This window comes from Anomaloglossus baeobatrachus (genome assembly GCF_048569485.1).
Source record: "Anomaloglossus baeobatrachus isolate aAnoBae1 chromosome 3 unlocalized genomic scaffold, aAnoBae1.hap1 SUPER_3_unloc_3, whole genome shotgun sequence".
Taxonomy (NCBI): domain Eukaryota; kingdom Metazoa; phylum Chordata; class Amphibia; order Anura; family Aromobatidae; genus Anomaloglossus; species Anomaloglossus baeobatrachus.
In genome coordinates this window covers 742,829-765,323 of record NW_027441782.1, presented here as the reverse complement: position 1 = coordinate 765,323, position 22,495 = coordinate 742,829, and the positions used below count along the sequence as shown (strand labels likewise).

Sequence of the window (22,495 nt, the reverse complement as noted above, 5' to 3'; positions counted from 1 at the left end):
CATCCATGAAGGATCTTACCATCAGGCGACGTATCGCACCCGCTTGTAAGTCCAGCCCTTCATCTGTGAATGACTGCATCAATCTGTAGTAAAATGAGCTGACAGTCTCCACAGGACCTTGATGCACTGGTCCCATTGTGCCCTTAGTTCTTTGCTGCTGGGCGCAGAAGAGACTGAGTCTTATCATGAAATCTTGGCCCGATTCCACATTACGGGTATTGTCCGGAACATGTCCTGTCAGGTGGGCAGTGAGTTTGGCATACAGTTCGGGAGACATTTTAACTCTACACAAACCTTCCATGTCCAACCAAGTGCTTCTGTAGGAGACCTGTATTTGGTTCAGATAACGTGAAAAACTGACTGGGTTTCTAGTCGGGTCTGGAGCATTTTGCAGGAAAGCCATCTGCTCAGCTGGAGTCCAGGGTACATAGTCTTCATACGTACGAGGAACTGCATCTCTGAGAGCATCTGGGTTTTGTGGATTACCAGCTGCTCTTATCAGGACTCTTCTTTCCACTACGGGATAAAGAGGCACTGGTGCTGTGGCTTGTAGCTTGTGCTGTGGGGCTCCACAGGCTAGGCATGTTTCACTCCAGTCCGGATTTTGTTGGCCACAGTTTGTGCAGGTCCATTCCAGGGATCCTGCTATTTTTGGAGTTGTTCTAAGAGTAGCTGACAGGTACAGAGGAGGCTGTTGATCCTTATTAGTCTGCTTCCCATCTTCTTCCCATGTGTCTGATTCTTCATGATATATCCAACCTTGATCGTGGGCTGTTTTTGCCATGTCAGAAAGAGTTCTGACTAGTTCAGTCCATGATTTATCTGCTATCATTCCTGCTCTAGTAGCGGTTATTGTGTCCCATTTGTTGGGGTCCAATTGATCCTTCCCCTTCAATCCAAATGTCTTAAAAACTTCCTTGGACTGACTGGCTGTTCTTTTGCCATGATAACACGTAATGAGATGTTGCAGGGTGCATCCAGCTCTTCTGTCTTTTGATATTGCTTGCCCCATTCTTCGTCTATCTTCTTCAGCTTTTAAACCCTTGAACGTCCTTTGGACTAAACCTACCTATCCTGGAGATACTCAGAGACTAACTCCTTTTGTATTCCTACCTAAGGTGAGGTCTAGAACCACCTTTCCTGGAAGTACCCAGAGACTGATTCTTGATCTGTATTCCTACTGAAAGGTGGTGTCCTAACTGTTCAGAGGGGGCTGAGAATGTTGAATGGCGCTGGGTTACCCTTCTTGTAACAGAGATACACTCTATATCCGATAGCAATGGCAAACAGGGCTATTCCCACTAACACTAGGGCAGTGAATATCACATCCATTGGACAGAGCAGGTACACTATTCCCTTTCAACACTCACTGATGTATGGGATCTATGACAACCAACAAGGACAACAGCACAGAAGTAAAGCGCAGGAGAGCAGACACGCGACACACGGAGAGGCAGAGAAACACAGAGAAACAAACAAGCAAACAACCAAACAAGGCACAGAAAACATCAGCTGGCAAGGCTCTCTCAGAGTTCAATAGAAACCCGCCAATAACCCAGTATCCACTCACAGTGTACCTCTTGCGCGTTGAGGAGAGGGGAGATTAGATGTGGGGAGCATAAAGAGAAGAATAAGGTTCAACTCTTACCTGGCCAGGTGTTTCTGGTCCCCACGTCTGGTCCACTCCTCCTCTGAATGGCAAGACAGTCCACTGCGTCCTGGGATTACAAACACGGGTCCCTGCTTTTCGGGCGCCAGATAATGTTAGGTTGACCTAACCGTCACAGCTGTTGCCAGCGATGTCCGAATGCAGAGAGGGTACCGGTGACCCCCTTCCCCTCTGCTACTCCGTCTCAAATGAAAACAAGCGGACGCCGTTATACACATAAGACTGGAGATGTGCGGCTCCGAATAGAAAGTGTATTGGTATTGTTTACATTACAAAGTTATACAAAGGTGATTAGGACGTAACTATGCAACATACATATTCATTAAAGGCGTGAATTACATATTCCCAGCAAGAGAAATTAATATAATGACTTATACTTCCATAACAAGATGTTTTTCAGTCGTCTCTAAGTCAAAACATTCTGCGTCCTTGAGGTTGGTCTCACAGTTTATTACGTAAATAAGTCTGGTTCGGTCTTGCCAGGGAGAATGAATTTCTATTATTTTCTAAGCCAGTGAAAAAGGTTAACTCTTTCCTCACAAAGTCCACACCACGTACAAATGTGTTACTCGCACAGTCACCTGGAGAGGATCAGGGACGTAAGAAGTCTGACATCATCTGCTATAGATGTAAAAAACCTGGGCATATCAAAAGACATTGTAGGAAATTCTCTCAGCACAACGACCTACAGCAGCAATCACCAACTGATGTGCCTCCTCCCCCTCCCCCTCCTCTCCAATAGGAGATTGGCAAGCTGGGTCCACCACCATCTTTTAACCTACTCTACAATCATACCCCCAAGCAAGCTAGCGGTCCTCCTCCTACCATACAGGTGGAAGTAGAAGGGAAATCTATTCCCTTTTTGGTGGATACCGGTGCAGCCAGAAGCGTCATTAGGTTTGCAGATTTACCTGACCCAGATTGTCTCACAGATGAAGTTGTCCCATGTGTGGGTATTGATGGAACCACCCGGAGTACTCCCATGACATGTCCTTTGAATCTCAACCCGCAACCTACACACAGTATGCTTTCACAGCTCGTGGTATCCAATACATGTCTGGTGAATCTTTTAGGCACAGACCTGCTCAGGAAACTGCATGCTCGTATCTCTTTCAACAATGATGGTACCGTCTCCATAACACTGAGCCCGATGTGTGTGTGTGTGTGTGTGTGTGTGTGTGTGTGTGTGTGTGTGTGTGTGTGTGTGTGTGTGGGGTGCTGAGTCCGATGTGTGTGTGTGTGTGGGGTGCTGAGCCCGATGTGTGTGTGTGTGTGGGGGGTGCTGAGCCCAATGTGTGTGTGTGTGTGGGGGGTGCTGAGCCCAATGTGTGTGTGTGGGGGGGTGCTGAGCCCAATGTGTGTGTGTGTGGGGGGGGTGCTGAGCCCAATGTGTGTGTGTGTGGGGGGGGTGCTGAGCCCAATGTGTGTGTGTGTGGGGGGGGTGCTGAGCCCAATGTGTGTGTGTGTGGGGGGTGCTGAGCCCAATGTGTGTGTGTGTGGCAGGTGGTGAGCCCGGTGTGTGTGTGGGGGGGTGCAGAGCCCGGTGTGTGTGTTTGTGTGTGTGGGTGCAGAGCCCGGTGTGTGTGGGGGGGTGCTGAGCCTGATGTGTGTGTGGGGGGGTGCTGAGCCCAATGTGTGTGTGGGGGGGTGCTGAGCCCGATGTGTGTGTGTGTGGGGGGGTGCTGAGCCCAATGTGTGTGTGTGTGGGGGTGCTGAGCCCAATGAGTGTGTGGGGGGGGTGCAGAGCCCAATGTGTGTGTGTGTGGGGGGGTGCAGAGCCCGATGTGTGTGTGGGTGCAGAGCCCGGTGTGTGTGGGGGGTGCTGAGCCCGATTGTGTGGGGGGGTGCTGAGCCCGATGTGTGTGTGGGGGGGTGCTGAGCCCGATGTGTGTGTGTGGGGGGGTGCTGAGCCCGATGTGTGTGTGGGGGGGTGCTGAGCCCGATGTGTGTGTGGGTTGGGGAGGTGCTGAGCCCGATGTGTGTGGGGGGGGTGCTGAGCCCGATGTGTGTGTGTGGGGGGTGCTGAGCCCGATGTGTGTGTGTGGGGGGGTGCAGAGCCCGATATGTGTGTGTGTGGGGGGGGGTGCAGAGCCCGATGCGTGTGTGTGTGTGGGGGGGGTGCAGAGTCCGGTGTGTGTGTGTGTGGGCCCGATGTGTGTGTGTGTGTGGGGGGTGCAGAGCCCGATGTGTGTGTGTGGGGGGGGAGCCCGATGTGTGTGTGTGGGGGGGGTGCAGAGCCCGGTGGGTGTGGGGGGGTGCAGAGCCCGATGTGTGTGTGTGTGTGTGTGGGGGGGTGCAGAGCCCGATGTGTGTGTGTGTGTGGGGGGGTGCAGAGCCCGATGTGTGTGTGTGTGTGTGTGTGGGGGGGTGCAGAGCCCGATGTGTGTGTGTGTGTGTGGGGGGGGTGTGTGTCGCCCTGGACAAGCCAGGGGCCACAGGTAACAACACACACACACCCCCACCCCCAGCAGTTCACACAGACATCCCCAGTGAGACCTGGTTTCTTCCTCGGGCTCAGACGGACACACCAGGTGGGCGGAGTCAGGACATGGAGACACCCACCGAGGAGTTTAGCTGGCCTGAGGCAGGAAGCAGGCCAAGTCTAGTCCAGGCAGAGAACGAGAGAAGGTCTGCAGGGAGACAGAAGCAGACAGGGGCCTAGGTTGGAGCCTAAGGCCCCCGTGCAGAGAGTGAGGCAGACGGTAGTGGCCGTTTGCAGGGAGCCGACCAGACAGTTGGTGGAACCGCAGGTAGCCGGGGCTGGGCGTTGGCCCACCGGTACTGAAGCGGGGAGCCAGCTGGAAACTGGAGCGCAGGAGGAGCGTGCATGGAAGTGAAAGGAAGGACTTAACCTGGGGTCAGGGGAAAAACACCTCAGCCGTCTGGGGAACCCGACCATCCAGCCGTGTGTTTTACCGAGAACTGTGTCATCGTCTCAGGCTGAGTGAGTACCCCTGTGCCGTACGGCACAGCGCTGCCCCCGCGACCCTGCACTTCGTCAGGCCCCGTAGTTCGCCTGCATCATCCATCCCTACCCTCATCACCGGGCCCCGGGACAACCAACCCCCCTACCCACGGAGGGGAGACATAACAACCAAGCTGCTCCCTGTCACCGCTCCCGGGATCCCCGTCTAGAGCAGCGGTGGTGTCACCATTATCACCACAACCGTGGGTGGCGTCACGGACAATAAATCCCCAATATCAATCCCCTTTTCACTCACGGGCGAGGAGCGCCGCTCGAGTCCCCGGGATCCGGCAAACCGCTCGAGCCACCACCGAGCAGCAGCTGCAGCAGCAAGCCGGACCCGAGCAGTGGGAGAGCGCAGCGTCCCCTCCTCCGCCCGCGACAACTTGGCGTCACGAACAGGATCTTACTGCTCTGCCGTCTGGTAGAGGTGCGGCTTGTTACCGCCGGAGGTGTCCGGCCGAAAATTTTGCAAAGCCGCCATCTTGGGCGCGAAAAATTTCCCGCTCGAGTGTCTTCCCTGAGCAGGAAAGTGGAGCCCCGCCCCCTGAAGAAGGAAGTGCTAAAGAGAGACTAAGGGGGACGGGATGGCGTCCGGCCGCATGTGAACCGCGGCTGTGGAAGCAGGGACGCCAGGACTCTGCCAGCATTTGGTTCCTGGAACACCGCTGCGCGGGATGTCCCGTCCGTCCGGCACCGCTGATGCGACGGCCCCGGCAGTCCACCCGGCCGCGACGGAGATGACGACGGCTCCGGCAGTCTGCCCGGCCGCAACGGCAGCGAAGCACCCATCCCGTTAACTCTCTGGGCAGCCTAGTTCTGGACTGGGGTCAAGGGGTGCTGCCCATTTCTTAGGGGCAGCATCAGGGCCAGGTTGTTTGGGTGGGTGACTAAAGGACCCGTTCCGTTGCCATTATTAAAAGTGTTTATTGTTATTGCAACGTTAAAGTGATATGCATCCCGTGATGGGAAGTTAAAAAGTAATGCTTGTGTTTTCATGTTTGATATGCCTTTCTACTTTTTGCAGTTAAAAGAAAAATAAAACTGGTGATGGACGGGCAGCCCGCATATGGTCTACATTTTGCTAAGGGGGAATGTGTCGCCCTGGACAAGCCAGGGGCCACAGGTAACAACACACACACCCCCCCACCCCCAGCAGTTCACACAGACATCCCCAGTGAGACCTGGTTTCTTCCTCTGGCTCAGACGGACACACCAGGTGGGCGGAGTCAGGAGATGGAGACGCCCACCGAGGAGTTTAGCTGGCCTGAGGCAGGAAGCAGGCCCAGTCTAGTCCAGGCAGAGTAAAGATATGTATGGTGTGAACACTGCACTATTAAGGGTGGTATTGAGGTGCTAGTGAGAGGACCAAGGTCCGGACTCCAAACTGTAAATTCAAAACACTGCACTCTCATCAGCATGAGGTAATAGTAAAAGAAAGTCAACAGATTTGTTTTTATCGTGCAAAAAAAGTGTCTTTATTTATGAATAAAGTAGGTGGGAGGGACTAAGGGACGTTTCGGCCCAGACTGGGCCTTCTTCATACCAAGTCACACTGGGAAAGGGTAAAGAAAAAGAAATCACTATTTACATATATCACAGAAAAAAACAGGAAAAACATATCTACAGATCATATACATATATACATAATTACATGGAAAATCATGTCCTAGTTGTTGTGAACGGCACAGTAATAGCATCTCAGCAGTTAAAGTGACTCTCCAGTCCTCACAGTAAATGATGAAAAATAAAAAGGCAAGATCTGACAATGTATGAAAGGTTTGCATACCTCCAATCATAGATGAAGTAATATCACAGAGGGAATTTTTTTCTCTCTCTCTCCTTTTTAGGGTTTTTTTTGATATAGAAATGATGAGGAACTCCACCCAGGATAAAATGAATGTGGTAGTTGCAAAATGCAAGCCCTGCAGATAGAGGCATGATTATGAAAGGGTGGTATTTCTATAAGGGGAGTAACACTATGGGGGAGGGGATAACGGATTACCTTGCTCGTACTAGCAAATGAATAATTATAGGAATTTGTCCTTTTATATTGGGAGAGTTTAATGACTCGTAGTCCCTAAAGGATGAGAAAGTCTGCAGTCAGCAGGTAACAGATGATATGTGACACCCCCACGTAGTGGATCCCCTGCATATCATTACCTTAGGTTTATAGTAGGTGGATATGGTCACGTATAATGCACCTATGTCTACAAGCATAGGGGGCTTATTTGCATCTGTAATTACGGGGGATAAGTCTTAGTAACGACATTACATGCAAAAGGAGAATACAGCGGTGCGTAAAAGTTCATGAAGTGACACATATTACCTGTAGGCTTTAGGATAAGAATGTAGCAGTGGGTAATGGAGTCCTCTGAAAAGCAGAAGGAGGAGTGAAGCGTTATCAGATTGGAGGTAGAAAGGATTAGGGACAGATAGTATTATCACATACCTTTGCAGCCGTCTTCCCAGACTGTGGCTTAGAGCAATGAGTTAACAGGTTTGGGAGCTATTTAACTCCCAAACCCGGAAGTGCCTGGACACGCCGGCGCCTGCGCAGTGGCGATCTGCGCTACTATTAGTGTATTGATGGTACCGTTAAGCCGTGAATAGAGGCGCCCGCGCATGCGCGGTAGGGTTAAATTCGTACATAGACGTGGGAGGATGTTTATCCTCAGCGCGTCGTTAGGGATCAATGTAGGGATAGGAGGCGGACACTGAATATGACAGTCTGTTGGTAGTGAATGACTGTTGGTACCAGAGGGGAAATTATCTATCCAGTCACTATATAGGGCAGCAATGTATAGAACATTTGGAGGTATAGGGACATAAAGACAACTGCAATGTAATACACAGGCATATATATAAAATATAATAACTTCCTCATTTTGTCAAAGACCAGTGGTGATTAGTTTACATATAAATATTTTGAGGTATGACCTAGGAAAAAAACACATAAAAAAAGGAAGGGTCCCAATATACTAGTAGAGTGAACTATCATTACCATCTATATATGACTAAGAATAGAAAGTGCTGATTTTATACGTTACCATCTAATAGTGAGTGAACGATGGAAGAAGGAAAGGTGAGGATGGTATTTCTCAAGTTTTCTGTAGAAAATGTACCATAACATAGTTAGTACGGTTTAGGGCAAATACATAGGTTCAGTACCATCATTATACTAGCCAATCTAGTTCTCTATTAAGACCTTTAGGTGCTAGGGTTTGTAGCTTATGGATCCAGAAGCTCTCTCTTTTTTTGAGAAGCTCAATATGATTTCCTCCGCGCCTGGGCCTATAAACTTTATCAATGACCTGAAACCGCAACTGCGCTACGTTATGCTTAGCTTCGTGAAAATGGTGTGGAATAGGTAGCCATAATTTTCCACACCTAATGGTGGATTTATGGCTAGCAATGCGGTCACCGACATGTTGGATCGTTTCCCCGACATACAATAGTCCACAGGGACATTTGATGATGTATACAACAAAATTGCTCAAGCAGGTAAAGAATACTTTACCCACTGCTACATTCTTATCCTAAAGCCTACAGGTAATATGTGTCACTTCATGAACTTTTACGCACCGCTGTATTCTCCTTTTGCATGTAATGTCGTTACTAAGACTTATCCCCCGTAATTACAGATGCAAATAAGCCCCCTATGCTTGTAGACATAGGTGCATTATACGTGACCATATCCACCTACTATAAACCTAAGGTAATGATATGCAGGGGATCCACTACGTGGGGGTGTCACATATCATTTGTTACCTGCTGACTGCAGACTTTCTCATCCTTTAGGGACTACGACTCATTAAACTCTCCCAATATAAAAGGACAAATTCCTATAATTATTCATTTGCTAGTACGAGCAAGCTAATCCGTTATCCCCTCCCCCATAGTGTTACTCCCCTTATAGAAATACCACCCTTTCATAATCATGCCTCTATCTGCAGGGCTTGCATTTTGCAACTACCACATTCATTTTATCCTGGGTGGAGTTCCTCATCATTTCTATATCAAAAAAAACCCTAAAAAGGAGAGAGAGAGAAAAAAATTCCCTCTGTGATATTACTTCATCTATGATTGGAGGTATGCAAACCTTTCATACATTGTCAGATCTTGCCTTTTTATTTTTCATCATTTACTGTGAGGACTGGAGAGTCACTTTAACTGCTGAGATGCTATTACTGTGCCGTTCACAACAACTAGGACATGATTTTCCATGTAATTATGTATATATGTATATGATCTGTTGATATGCTTTTTTGTTTTTTTCTTGTGATATATGTAAATAGTGATTTCTTTTTCTTTACCCTTTCCCAGTGTGACTTGGTATGAAGAAGGCCCAGTCTGGGCCGAAACGTCCCTTAGTCCCTCCCACCTACTTTATTCATAAATAAAGACACTTTTTTTGCACGATAAAAACGAATCTGTTGACTTTCTTTTACTATTACCTCATGCTGATGAGAGTGCAGTGTTTTGAATTTACAGTTTGTAGTCCAGGCAGAGAACGAGAGAAGGTCTGCAGGGAGACAGAAGCAGACAGGGGCCTAGGTTGGAGCCTAAGGCCCCCGTGCAGAGAGTGAGGCAGACGGTAGTGGCCGTCTGCAGGGAGCCGGCCAGACAGTTGGTGGAACCGCAGGTAGCCGGGGCTGGGCGTTGGCCCACCGGTACTGAAGCGGGGAGCCAGCTGGAAACCGGAGCGCAGGAGGAGCGTGCACGGAGGTGAAAGGAAGGACTTACACTAACAACCTGGGGTCAGGGGAAAAACACTGCAGCCGTCTGGGGGACCCGTCCATCCAGCCGTGTGTTTTACCGAGAACTGTGTCATCATCTCAGGCTGAGTGAGTACCCCCGTGCTGTACGGCACAGCGCTGCCCCCACGACCCTGCACTTCGCCAGGCCCCGTAGCCCGCCTGCATCATCCATCCCTACCCTCATCACCGGGCCCCGGGACAACCAACCCCCCTACCCACGGAGGGGAGACATAACAACCAAGCTGCTCCCTGTCACCGCTCCCGGGATCCCCGTCTAGAGCAGCGGTGGTGTCACCATTATCACCACAACCGTGGGTGGCGTCACGGACAATAAATCCCCAATATCAATCCCCTTTTCACTCACGGGCGAGGAGCGCCGCTTGAGTCCCCGGGATCCGGCAAACCGCTTGAGCCACCACCGAGCAGCAGCTGCAGCAGCAAGCCGGACCCGAGCAGTGGGAGAGCGCAGCGTCCCCTCCTCTGCCCGCAACAGGTGGAGAGCCCGATGTGCGTGTGGGGGTGTGCAGAGCCCTGTGTGTGTGGGCGTGCAGAGCCCGATATGGGGCTGTTATTTCCAATGCTAGAGTGATAACAGGTCAGTGCTGGCCTGAATACTTACAGCTAAGGCTATGTTCACACTTCCATTGTTTTGCATCCGTCACAATCAGTTGTGTGACTGATGCAATGGATGCGTTGCAGGTAGTGGCACAACTGATGTGACTGATTCTGCAAAACAACGATCCCTTTTTTTTTTTTTTTTTTCTTTTACTGCTTATCCAGCGGCCGGCAATTATGAATGATCAGCTGATCGCTCACAGAAGGCGGCTGCCGGGTGATCAGCTGATTGCTCACAGAAGGCGGGTGCCAGGTGATCAGCTGATCGCTCACAGAAGGCGGCTGCCGGGTGATCAGCTGATCGCTCACAGTAGCCTCCCACCGGGCGATCAGCTGATTGCTCACAGTAGCTGCCCACCGGGCGATCAGCTGATTGCTCACAGTAGCCGCCCACCGGGCGATCAGCTGATTGCTCACAGTAGCTGCCCACCGGGCGATCAGCTGATTGCTCACAGTAGCCGCCCACCGGGCGATCAGCTGATTGCTAACAGTAGCCGCCCACCGGGCGATCAGCTGATTGCTCACAGTAGCCGCCCACCGGGCGATCAGCTGATCGCTCACAGTAGCCGCCCACCGGGCGATCAGCTGATCGCTCACAGTAGCCGCCCACCGGGCGATCAGCTGGTCGCTCACAGTAGTCGGCTGATGATTTCTTTGTACGCCTCTGTCCACCCTCTTAAAGGGGTTATCCGGCTTATTTTGCCTTTTTTTGTAATTACACTATTGGGCTACATTAGGGCAGGTAAGTAGACAGTAAGTCCCTACCTGCCCTGCTGACAGCCCCTCTCCCCCGGCTCAGAGCGGTCATGTGACCGCTGCTGCTGTGATTTTGCTGCTTCCTGTGGATGTCAGGATAACAAGTGCAGGAGCTTATGTTCTGCCTTGTCGACGGGCATCACAGTCGACGTCATGTAGCCTCCTTGCTGGGCAGGTACAGTGCGTGGAGTCCCCGCCCCCTTTCCTCCGCATCCTCCCACACATTCCCCCGCACCCTCCCCACACTCCGTCCTCTCCCCTTCCACTGCTGTGGGGCCCGTGAGCTCGGGGGAAGGCACCTGGTGGTGGCTACCGTGCGGTCACCTCCAGCACCGAGCCCCCTGCTCAGGATTGCACGTTCAAATGTATCGGCATCACAGATGTTAATACATTTGAAAGCACAGATGACAGGCAGCACCTCGCTGCTTCTCATCACTGTCCCGCTGTCTGCTCTGACAGTTCAGGACAGCGGTGACGTCACTACTGTGCTGATATGTCCCGAGCACAGACAGTGGACGAACGAGGAGCAGCGGTAGGGACCGAGGAGAGGTAAGTGTGTGTTCCCTACACGGTGGGTGTGGGTATGCAGAGCACCATGTGGGGGGTGTGTGCAGAGCCCGATGTGTGGGGAGGGGTGCAGAGCCAGATGTGTAGGGGGGTGCAGAACCCTATGTGTGTGGGGGGTTGCAGAGCCCTATGTGTGGGGGGGGAGCCCGATATGTGTGAGGGGGTGTAGAGCCCGGTGTGTGGGGGGGAGCCCGATATGTGTGGGGGGGTGCAGAGCCCGATGTGTGTGTGTGTGTGTGTGGGGGGGTGCAGAGCCCAATGTGTGTGGGGGGGTGCAGAGCCCAATGTGTGTGTGTTGGGGGGGAAGCCCGGTGTGTGTGGGGGTTGTGTAGAGCCCGGTGTGTGTGGGGGGTGGTGCAGAGCCCGGTGTGTGTGGGGGGTGGTGCAGAGCCCGGTGTGTGTGTGTGTGTGTGTGTGTGTGGGGGGGGGGGGTGCAGAGCCCGATGTGTGTGTGTGTGTGTGGGGTGCAGAGCCCGATGTGTGTGTGTGTGTGTGTGTGTGTGTGTGTGGGGGGGGTGCAGAGCCCGATGTGTGTGTGTTTGTGTGTGTGGGGGGTGCAAAGCCCGATGTGTGTGTGTTTGTGTGTGTGGGGGGTTGCAGAGCCCGATGTGTGTGTGGGGGGTGCAGAGCCCGATGTGAGTGTGGGGGGGTGCAGAGCCCGATGTGTGTGTGTGTGTGTGTCTGTGTGTGTGTGTGTGGGGGGTGCAGAGCCCGATGTGTGTGGTGGGGGGGTGCAGAGCCCGATGTGTGTGGTGGGGGGGTGGAGAGCCCGATGTGTGTGGTGGGGGGGTGCAGAGCCTGATGTGTGTGGTGGGGGGGTGCAGAGCCCGATATGGGGCTGTTATTTCCAATGCTAGAGTGATAACAGGTCAGTGCTGGCCTGAATACTGACAGCTAAGCCTATGTTCACACTTCCGTTGTTTTGCATCCGTCACAATCAGTTGTGTGACTGATGCAATGGATGCGTTGCAGATAGTGGCACAACTGATGTGACTGATTCTGCAAAACAACGATCCGTTTGGTTTTTTTTAGTTTTTTTTTCTGTTTAACCAGCAGCCGGCTATTATGAATGATCAGCTGATCGCTCACAGAAGGCGGGTGATCAGCTGATCGCTCACAGAAGCCGGCAGCCGGGTGATCAGCTGATCGCTCACAGTAGCCGGCAGCCGGGTGATCAGCTGATCGCTCACAGTAGCCGGCAGCCGGGTGATCAGCTGATCGCTCACAGTAGCCGGCAGCCGGGTGATCAGCTGATCGTTCGGCCGCCGAGAGAGACGTTGGTTTGAATAATTAAACACAAAATTTGACCATGCGCAGTGAAATCAAAAGGATTCCGCTGCTCAAAAAAACGTTACATGTTGCGTTCCTGCTGCCCGACGTTCCACGACTGATCAGTTGCACGGCAGATGCAACGCAATGGCATCAGTCACAATCCGCCGCTTATACAAGTCTATGGGAAACAACAGAATCCGCCAAACGGATTGCGTTGTTTATCAGCGGCAGAATATGACGGATACTAAATAGCGGAAATGTGAACATAGCCTAATAAGTGTGCAGAGGGTGGGAAGAGGGCGGGGCTGGACACTGAGGCCGGGTGGGGCCAGCTCTGACTGTGAGTTCGGCATAGGAAGTTTTCATGTTTGGTTGAGCTGAAGGTAAATAACCTGTCTGCAGAGAATGAAGGGATAATTCAAGAGGAAAAAAAGTTAAAAAAGAAAAAAAATGTAGGGGTGATTTAGGCTACATGCGCACGCTGCGTTTTTGTAGTGTTTTTGACGCGTTTTTTGGTGCAGTTTTGTTGGCAGAACTTTCTGACCTCTGACTTCCCAGCAAAGTCTATGAGAAGTCAGATTTGTAATGTGCACCTTGCAAGAAAGAATGAATATGCTGCATCTTTTTTTCACAAACTTTTGACAAAACCGCTGACAAATAAACTGCGTTTGTTTTTGTCAACATTTGTCACCCATTGAAATCAATGAGGGCATCAAAAAGGCAAGGAAAATGCATGCTATCAAATTGGTGCATTTTGCATGAGTTTTACCTGCGGTTTTGTCAACAGAAACGCAGCTCACCAACTTAATTCCAGAATGACAAAATCAATGCTGGAGTGAATTTGATATGTCGGTGCCTGTGTTGGTTTCTCTGTCTCTCTTGCGCTCTCTCTTTCTCCCCAAGCAGTACATACTCACCGATTACGGTTGTCACACTGCTCCCCCGCCTCTCATCTTTTTCCGGACCCGCTCATTAGCCTCATACATTTTGATTCCTCCCCCGTCTGTGATTGATTGGTTGCAGTCAGACGAGCCCCCATGCTGAGGGACAGCTGTCTAACTGCAACCAATCACAGCCGCGGTGGGCGTGTCTACATAGAGCGACTCTCTTCAGTGCTGTACTATCAGCGGATGAGGACTCAAACTGTGACAGCAAACACCTGAGTGATGGCACCGCTGACACTCGGGTGGTTTTCTGTGACAGCTGGAGGACATCAGGCTTGAACCACAGTGAACCTGTGATGTCATTGCTGTACTGCTGTAGCTGTAGCTGTGACGTCAGGAATTCACCCTAGTTCATTCTGATTGCTGCGGCTCTGTCCACACTCACAGCTGGCAGCCATGCTGTATGACCGCTGGCTGTGACAGGACAGGGATGTAGCAGAGCTGGAAGCCTCGTGGGACCTCGTGTGGATTACTTTGGATCTCGAGGGGTGTTTAGGGGGTTAATAAAGTGGTGAAAGAAGGTGGCTTTTTTTATGTGATGTGGGGTGTCTCATAGACGCATAACATCACTAACCTAGGGCTTAGTGGCAGCTATGGTCTGCCATTAACCCCTTATTACCCCGATAGCTACCGCACCAGGGCAACGGGAAGAGCCGAGTCCAGCGCCAGAATTTGCGCATCTTATGGATATGCCACTTCTAGGGCGGCTGTGGGCTGCTATTGTTAGGCTGGAAAGGGCCAAATAACGATGGCCCTTTCCACCCTAATATTATCAGCCTCCAGTTGTCTGCTGCACCTGGGCTGGTATTAGAAAAATGAGGAGATCTCACGTCATTTTTTTTTTTTTTTTTAATCAAATAATAAAAAAACGTGTGGGATCCCCTCTATTTTTCATAACTAGCCAAGGTACAGCAGAGAGCTGAGGGTTGCAGCTGCTGCGGTTCCTGTACTGTATCTGAAAAATGGCGGGATCTCATGTTATTTTTTTTTTTTTTACCCCCCCTCCAAAATTATTTCTTTCTATGTATTCTTTCTGTTCTTTCTTATTATCTAATCTATATGTTCTTATTATCTATCCATCTAGCTATTCATTCTATTTTTTACTATTTATCATGTATTCTAGCTATCTATCTGTTATCCTTTCCTATCATATTTCGTTTCTCCTTCAAAAAAAACGCAATGACTAAAAACGCACCTACAATACAAGCGTTTTTGGGACATTTCCAGGCTCACTCTGACAAGGTGCAGTTTTGGTTGCAGTTTGTGTGCAGAAAAAACTGCAGCGTGTGCATGTAGCGTTATATGACAATACAGCACAGAATAGCTTACAAAAAATGTTTGCGCTTATGTCGGACAACTTTAAAGAAAAAAAAATTGAATAAAACTAATGTACCTCAAAAAGAAAGCTTTCAAAAATACAACATTGTTGACTAAAACAATTATAAAATGACAGAAAAATAAGCATTAGGGCGTCCAAATTGTGAAGACAATGAAGGAAATCCCAATGTCATAATGTACCACACTAAGTGGATCCTGCCACGTCTGCTTCTATCCCTGCTGAACTGACTCTGGGGCAGCACGGGGGATATAGGAGGCGTAGAGCCCATGCATGGATTGGTCTCAGGTGTCATACGGCCTTGGTAGCAGAAGCGTCCATCTAGAACCTTCCACATGACTTTTCCTTCTGTCCGTAACTTTTACATTATTTATTTTACAGCTTTGAAATTCAGGGAAAAGATATGCAGAACGCTGCAGACACAATGGAAAAAGGAGAAATGGATGTGCGGGGTGATGAACGGAGTAGAGACCTTTCCACAGGTAACCCTCCTCAGTGAAGAGTCACCATTAAATAACAAAGAGAACAGTCACATTCCCAGCTGCAAGGAGAAAATAAAGTTACATTTTCCCTGCTGCTGCTCGTATACAGTCACCGATGCAGTGCGGGAAACAGTAACACTTACCGCTCACAGGCTGTCAGCCAAGGAACAAGATGGTTGATTACTGTGCACTCACTATGTAGTGAGTGGTGACTGTTGCAGTCACCAGCACAGTAGGAGAGGCTGAAAGTGAGCAAAAAACTATAGTCAGCTCACCCCTCTTCACTCTCAGACTCCAACCGATGCAGGGAACGCCCAGGCCCGGGCGGAAAGACAACTTCAAGAAAGGCAGATATCCAGCATCAAGGAGAGCAGTATATTAAAACTTGCTTTTATTTAGACGAGTAAAAACAGAATGTGGTCCAGTAAGCACAGAGGCACAAGTTTTAAGCGTGTAAACCAACGCGTTTCGACCAGAGCGTCTTATTCATTATTCAGCATGTGGCAGGCTGAAAGTGAGCAGCTGCTGGGAGAATGTAACTGCATTTTCTCCTTGCAGACACTGTGTCACAATCTCGCCGTTGTCTTGGGCGCAGTGAGTGACAATTTTGCCTCTCTATGGAATCAGGGCCGTGCCAAGCTGTTAGTTTATTGAGTTACAGCTCAACTGTCCAATCTGAAACTGGGAGTTGTTTGGTTTCTTCATGGGTTCCCTGTTCTGAGTGATTGATCAGTTACTTAGCTGAGTAGTTAATCCCAAAACCAGGGTATCACGGAGGTGTCGGGGTAACTGGAGAAGAGACACCCCCCTGAAACAGGCCCTCAGACTAGGGATCTTGTGCTGTCCCTTATCCCAGGGGTAGGCTTGATGGTATCCAAGTCTGGACTGCCAGCGTAACACTAACTCCTGTCCAAAACCCTGATCTAACACCCCCTCTCCCCCCCACCGGGAGTGGAGATGCAAACCCCACAAAGGATCGCCACAAAGACCGGAATCACAGGAGCATAAACTGAAGGTATCATCTGCAGTAACAAGTAATATCTCAAACCTTAAATAGGGAGAAGACAGCTGAATAGAAATTAGCCCCGTGAGTCTCAAGGAGCCACAAACCACTTCACAGGACAGGAATACAGTGTAAAACACTCAGCTGAAGCTGAGAAACTAATTTCAGGTTGCCTGTGAACAGAGTCCGTCGCCACCGCGGCTCCCTGCGAATGTGGGACTTGGTTATCATGCTCTGATCTATAGCTGCCAGACCTTGGACCTCCTCTGACTATTCATTTGCCCTGATCCGCTATCCTCCTGATATTCTGACCCCAGAGCTGACTACGCCTTTGTCTTTCCCCTTAGTTCACGGCATGCTCTCTGTTACGAGGGGGACCCGGGGAAGCGTGCCAAGATGGTATATGGACAGCTTCCGCCGGTCAAGGTCCACTGTGCGGTGTAAGGGACCGCTGCTATGGTGGGAGAAGAGTGAGCGGGTTGCTGCTAGCGATCGTCTGGAATGTCACAGACGATCTGCGTACACCTGTCCGCCCTAACCCGAGAGGGTTGTATGGCACGGGGCTCACAACTCGGTGTACCTGTTGCACGGGGACGCACAGAGGTGCCTACGCACGTGTGCCAGCGGGAGTCACAGGAATATGGCACGAGGGTAGCACAGAGGTGCCCACGCACGTGTGCTTCAGAAACCAGGTGAGTCCGACAGAGATTCAAGGAGCTCACCTGGGACAGGAACACAGCCTGTTAAACGAAATACTGCCGGAGCAGCAAGGCAGGGGCGAGACCTGCAAAATACAATGTCTGTACAGTGGCGTGGCAGCACACTGCCAGACATCCAAACATAGAAGGACGGTCGCGCGCCGCCATGATGGCAGGAGGGGTTTTTAAGGAGATGTAGCTCCAGCCAAGGGCGGGCGCGAGACGGATGTGACCCAATCATGATCTGTGACGTCCTGGCCCGGCCAGTCAGGATTCAGCACATCACCAGCCTCGTCATCGGGCCGTGTGATACCAGTGAGCGAATCAGAAGACATCACGTGGGGCACATGCTCAACCTCCTGCCTCTGGGTCATAAAGGCGGGATCTTCGGTTTCACAATGTGCAGAGCTAAGGGAAGTCTTGCTGCTTCCCTGAGCATCTATCCTTTGCACACTGTGCAACCACTCCGACCCTCTGCGATGCTGAGCAGGAGGACACGTGGCAGGCAAGGGATGGGAGACCACTCCATTCCTTACAAGGAATAAACCACTAGGTGTCACCCTTCTGCTGCATCTAGGAGGAGGAAACTCTTGCAGTCTCCCAGGCCTTTGGCGCTGCTGAGTAGGAGGACTCGCGGCAGACAAGGAATGGGGGACCACCTCATTCCTTGCAAGAGGAGAGCCACGAGATGTAACACTATCTTTGTATTTGACCCCAGAACATTTGATAACCCTGCCTCACGGCTTGTCCGTGCAGTGACTAGCGTCACACACTGTTCTAATAAACCAGATAGATATCATTTAAATGCTAGGTACTCAGATTACCACTATATCTGCAGGTAAATAGTGTTTTTGTAGCTGCCAGGTTTTCTTTAACTCCTTCTCGATATGTAACATATTATTACATCCTATTGCTTCTTGTGGGCTCGGAAGCTGAGTCTCCATTATTACCAGCAGAAGATGCTTGAGTTATTCAGTGGAGGGAAGCTTCACCCACTGCTGTTAACTTTTTGATCTTTGACAGCAGCATTTGCAGCTCGCAGCCTATGGGGTACAACGTTCTACATATCCAACGCCCCCAGCAACATTTATCATTGGGTGCATATGGGTCGCCATAATAGCTGGGGGTCTGCTAAAGACCCTTTGCCCTATATAAGGGTACTCCTATGATCTCCACACCTCTAGATACATTCCTTCAGTGGTGTAGATTTCAAAATGAGATTATTTGTGGGGTGTTTCCACTGTTTAGGCACATCAAGGGCTTTACAAACATGACATGGCATCCTCTATTTCAGCCAATTTTGTTCTCCAATAGTCAAATGGTGCTCCTTCCCTTCCAAGTCCTGGGGTATTGGCGTACACACGAGAAATTGCACAACAGAATTATATGGTCTATTTTCTCATCTTACCCTTGGGAAAATGAAAATTTGTGGTTAAAGCAACACTTTTGTGGGAAAAATTTAAAATGTTTATTTTTTTCCTTCCACATTTTTTTAATTTCTGTGATGCATTTAAAGTGTACTTTGGCATTGCATTACTGCTGTAGGAATATTACAAAAAAAGGGATAAATACATAGCTAATGTGAAAAATGAGTAAAAAGACATAGGCATTGCATTACTGCTTCAGAGATATTTGCAAAGAGAGATTCTTAGCTTATGTATTGGCCAATCCATGTGAGCCGGATAACCTCGACAAGGTGATCTCATTATATTTGGAACCTAACCTTAAATGCCTCTATGTGTGATTAAAAAATCTGCATGTCTGGTTCCTGGCTAAATAAGATGGTGGACACACCCTGGCTATACGGTGGAGTGCTTGGTCAGGTGCTTGTCAAGGTTATCGGGCTCACATGGATTGGTCAATGCATAAACTAAGAATCTCACTTTGCAAATATCTCTAAAGCAGTAATGCAATGCCTATGTCATTTTAAGGGTACTTTACACACTGCGACATCGCTAGCGATCTCATTAGCGATGTGAAATTCTAGATCGCAAGTGCGATCTTTCGAGGTCGCACATAGGTCATTTTACGCATGTGCGATATCGAAAGAACGCACTTGCGATCTCGAATTTCACATCGCTAACGAGATCGCAGTGTGTTTCTCATTACCTATATATTAATCCCTTTTTTCTAATATTTCTACAGCAGTAATGCAATGCCAAAGTATCCTTATATTATTGAGTGGCACTGGATATGCTTTTGTAGATATGTTTTATTGAATGTCGTTTTGAGCACTTCGAAGGGTGCAGTTTTTAAAATGTAATTTTGGGTATTTTCTGTCACATAGGCCTTTTAAGGTAGAACACTACACACTTTGGAATTTGTATGGATTTATGTGTGTCTATGTCTATGTGTATGTTTTGAGGTTATATTATTAAAAGCTTATAACTTCAATTTTCTTTATGGCAGATGACGGTACCAGGAGTTCAACACAGAATGCTAAGGGAAGGGAAAGTCACAAAGGAGTGAAGTCATATTCATGTTCAGAATGGGGGAAATGTTTTGCTTTGAAATCAAATCTTGTTAAACATGCGAGAATTCACACAGAAGAGAAGCCATATTCATGTTCAGAATGTGGGAAATGTTTTGCTTTGAAATCAAATCTTGTTAAACATGCGAGAATTCACACAGGAGAGAAGCCATATTCATGTTCAGAATGTGAGAAATGTTTTGCTCAGAAATCAGCTCTCATTACACATGAAAGATTTCACACAGGAGTGAAGCCATATTCATGTTCAGAATGTGAGAAATGTTTTGCACAGAAATCAGATCTTGTTCAACATGAGAGAATTCACACAGGAGAGAAGCCATGTTCATGTTCAGAATGTGGGAAATGTTTTGTTTGGAAATCACATCTCATTATACATGAGAGAATTCACACAGGAGAGAAGTCATATTCATGTTCAGAATGTGGGAAATGTTTTGCACAGAAATCAGATCTTGTTAAACATGAGAGAATTCACACAGGAGAGAAGCCATATTCATGTTCAGAATGTGGGAAATGTTTTGGTCTGAAATCACATCTTGTTAAACATGCGAGAATTCACACAGGAGTGAAGCCATATTCATGTTCAGAATGTGAGAAATGTTTTGCTGACCAATCATATCTTGTTAAACATGCGAGAATTCACACAGGAGTGAAGCCATATTCATGTTCAGAATGTGAGAAATGTTTTGCTCAGAAATCAGCTCTCATTACACATGAGAGATTTCACACAGGAGTGAAGCCATATTCATGTTCAGAATGTGAGAAATGTTTTGCTTTGAAATCAGATCTTGTTAAACATGAGAGAATTCACACAGGAGAGAAGCCATATTCATGTTCAGAATGTGGGAAATGTTTTGCACAGAAATCAGAACTTGTTCAACATGAGAGAATTCACACAGGAGAGAAGCCATGTTCATGTTCAGAATGTGGGAAATGTTTTGCACAGAAATCAGATCTTGTTAAACATGAGAGAATTCACACAGGCGAGAAGCCATATTCATGTTCAGAATGTGGGAAATGTTTTGTTCGGAAATCACATCTCATTAGACATGAGAGAATTCACACAGGAGAGAAGTCATATTCATGTTCAGAATGTGGGAAATGTTTTGCACAGAAATCAGATCTTGTTAAACATGAGAGAATTCACACAGGAGAGAAGCCATATTCATGTTCAGAATGTGAGAAATGTTTTGCTTTGAAATCAGATCTTGTTAAACATGAGAGAATTCACACAGGAGAGAAGCCATATTCATGTTCAGAATGTGGGAAATGTTTTGCACAGAAATCAGAACTTGTTAAACATGAGAGAATTCACACAGGAGAGAAGCCATATTCATGTTCAGAATGTGGGAAATGTTTTGTTCGGAAATCACATCTCATTAGACATGAGAGAATTCACACAGGAGAGAAGTCATATTCATGTTCAGAATGTGGGAAATGTTTTGCACAGAAATCAGATCTTGTTAAACATGAGAGAATTCACACAGGAGAGAAGCCATATTCATGTTCAGAATGTGGGAAATATTTTGTTCGGAAATCAAATCTTATTTCACATGAGAGAATTCACACAGGAGTGAAGCCATAGTCATGAATAGAATGTCTGTTTTAGTTAATATTAATAGACTTTTACTATCTGTTAATAAAGAGTTAATTTTATGTCATTACAGTTTGTACTTTTTATAATGGACCATTTACAACTATTCATCTGTTAACACATTTTTTTTTAATTTTTGCTGGCCAGAAATTTATTTTTTTATAGCCAAGCTGTACACTTTATTCTTCCATTTGTGTATTGCTTGAATGAGAGCAGAGTCCATTTTGTTAAATCTACACTCCATTTTGTATTCGTGTAAGAGCCTGTGCTGTGTTTCCCCTGGTGTAATGCAGCAGAGACCTCTGTTTACTTTAGATAAGGACTTGTATAGTTTCAGTTTCTTTAAGTGAAGTTCAGGAATGTGAAACTAAAGTTTATATAGTCTTATATAAATGAGTGACGATGATGTAATCTTTTATTTGTTTGAGACAAAGGGAGAGCTACTCCTGATACTTTATTGTCTCATAGGGGGGGGTCTCCAATATATACATATATACCGCCCCCGTTTCAGCAGCGGGGCTGCTCGGATCCGGATCCGCGGTGGATCGAGAGGTTTCTGGACCCAGGGGTCACGTGGTCACTCGAATTGAAAGGGGGGTATGTACAGTGGTAAAGGAGAAATGGATGTGCGGAGTCATGAACGGAGTAGAGACCTTTCCACAGGTAACCCTCCTCAGTGAAGAGTCACCATTAAATAACAGTCACACTCCCAGCTGCAAGGAGAAAATGAAGTTACTCGTATACAGTCACCGATGCAATGCGGGAAACAGTAACACCACTCACAGGCTGTCAGCCAAGGAACAAGAGGGTTGATTACTGTGCGCCCACTACCTAGTAAGTGGTGACTGTTACAGCCTCTCCCACTGTGCTGGTGAGCAGCTGCTGGGAGAAAGTATCTGCATTTTCTCCTTGCAGTTACTGTGTCACAATCTCTCCACTATAATAAAGATAATAAGCTGCACACTAACCACTATAAAAGTATAAACATGAATAATGGTAAAGCATTACTGCTATATGGATACTATGAACAATGAAAAATACCTTTAGCTATCTGGAAACAATGAAATACATGAAAAATGGTATTGCAGAACTGCTATGAATATTTGAAAGTAGGAGAGATGTTTAGCAAATGTATTGATCAATGCAAATGAGCCCGAAAACCAAGGACAAGGTAATCTCTAATTTTTCAGCAACCTAATCTGGTAGTAGGGCGGGGTTCTCAGTCAGAAGAAACTGCATGCTAATCAGAAAAAAGACTGACTGGAACACCTATATGTGCATTATAGTATTATAGTCATGTATTTTTGAGCTAGCACCTAATTCACACACAGGTGTTCCAGTCAGTC

The 22,495-nt window shown here is 48.2% G+C and overlaps 1 protein-coding gene across 1 annotated transcript in view; it reads left to right on the top strand.

Annotated features, from left to right (window-relative positions):
- LOC142258731 (uncharacterized) overlaps positions 1-21,216 on the top strand; it is a 44,779-nt gene extending 23,563 nt beyond the window's left edge. The window contains exons 2-3 of the mRNA XM_075331346.1: positions 15,266-15,366; positions 19,477-21,216. Of these exons, the coding sequence (XP_075187461.1) occupies positions 15,288-15,366; positions 19,477-21,140 (1,743 nt within the window). The 5' untranslated portion in view covers positions 15,266-15,287 and the 3' untranslated portion in view covers positions 21,141-21,216. The remainder of the gene's footprint in view (positions 1-15,265; positions 15,367-19,476) is intronic.
- The last annotated feature ends 1,279 nt before the right edge of the window (positions 21,217-22,495 follow it).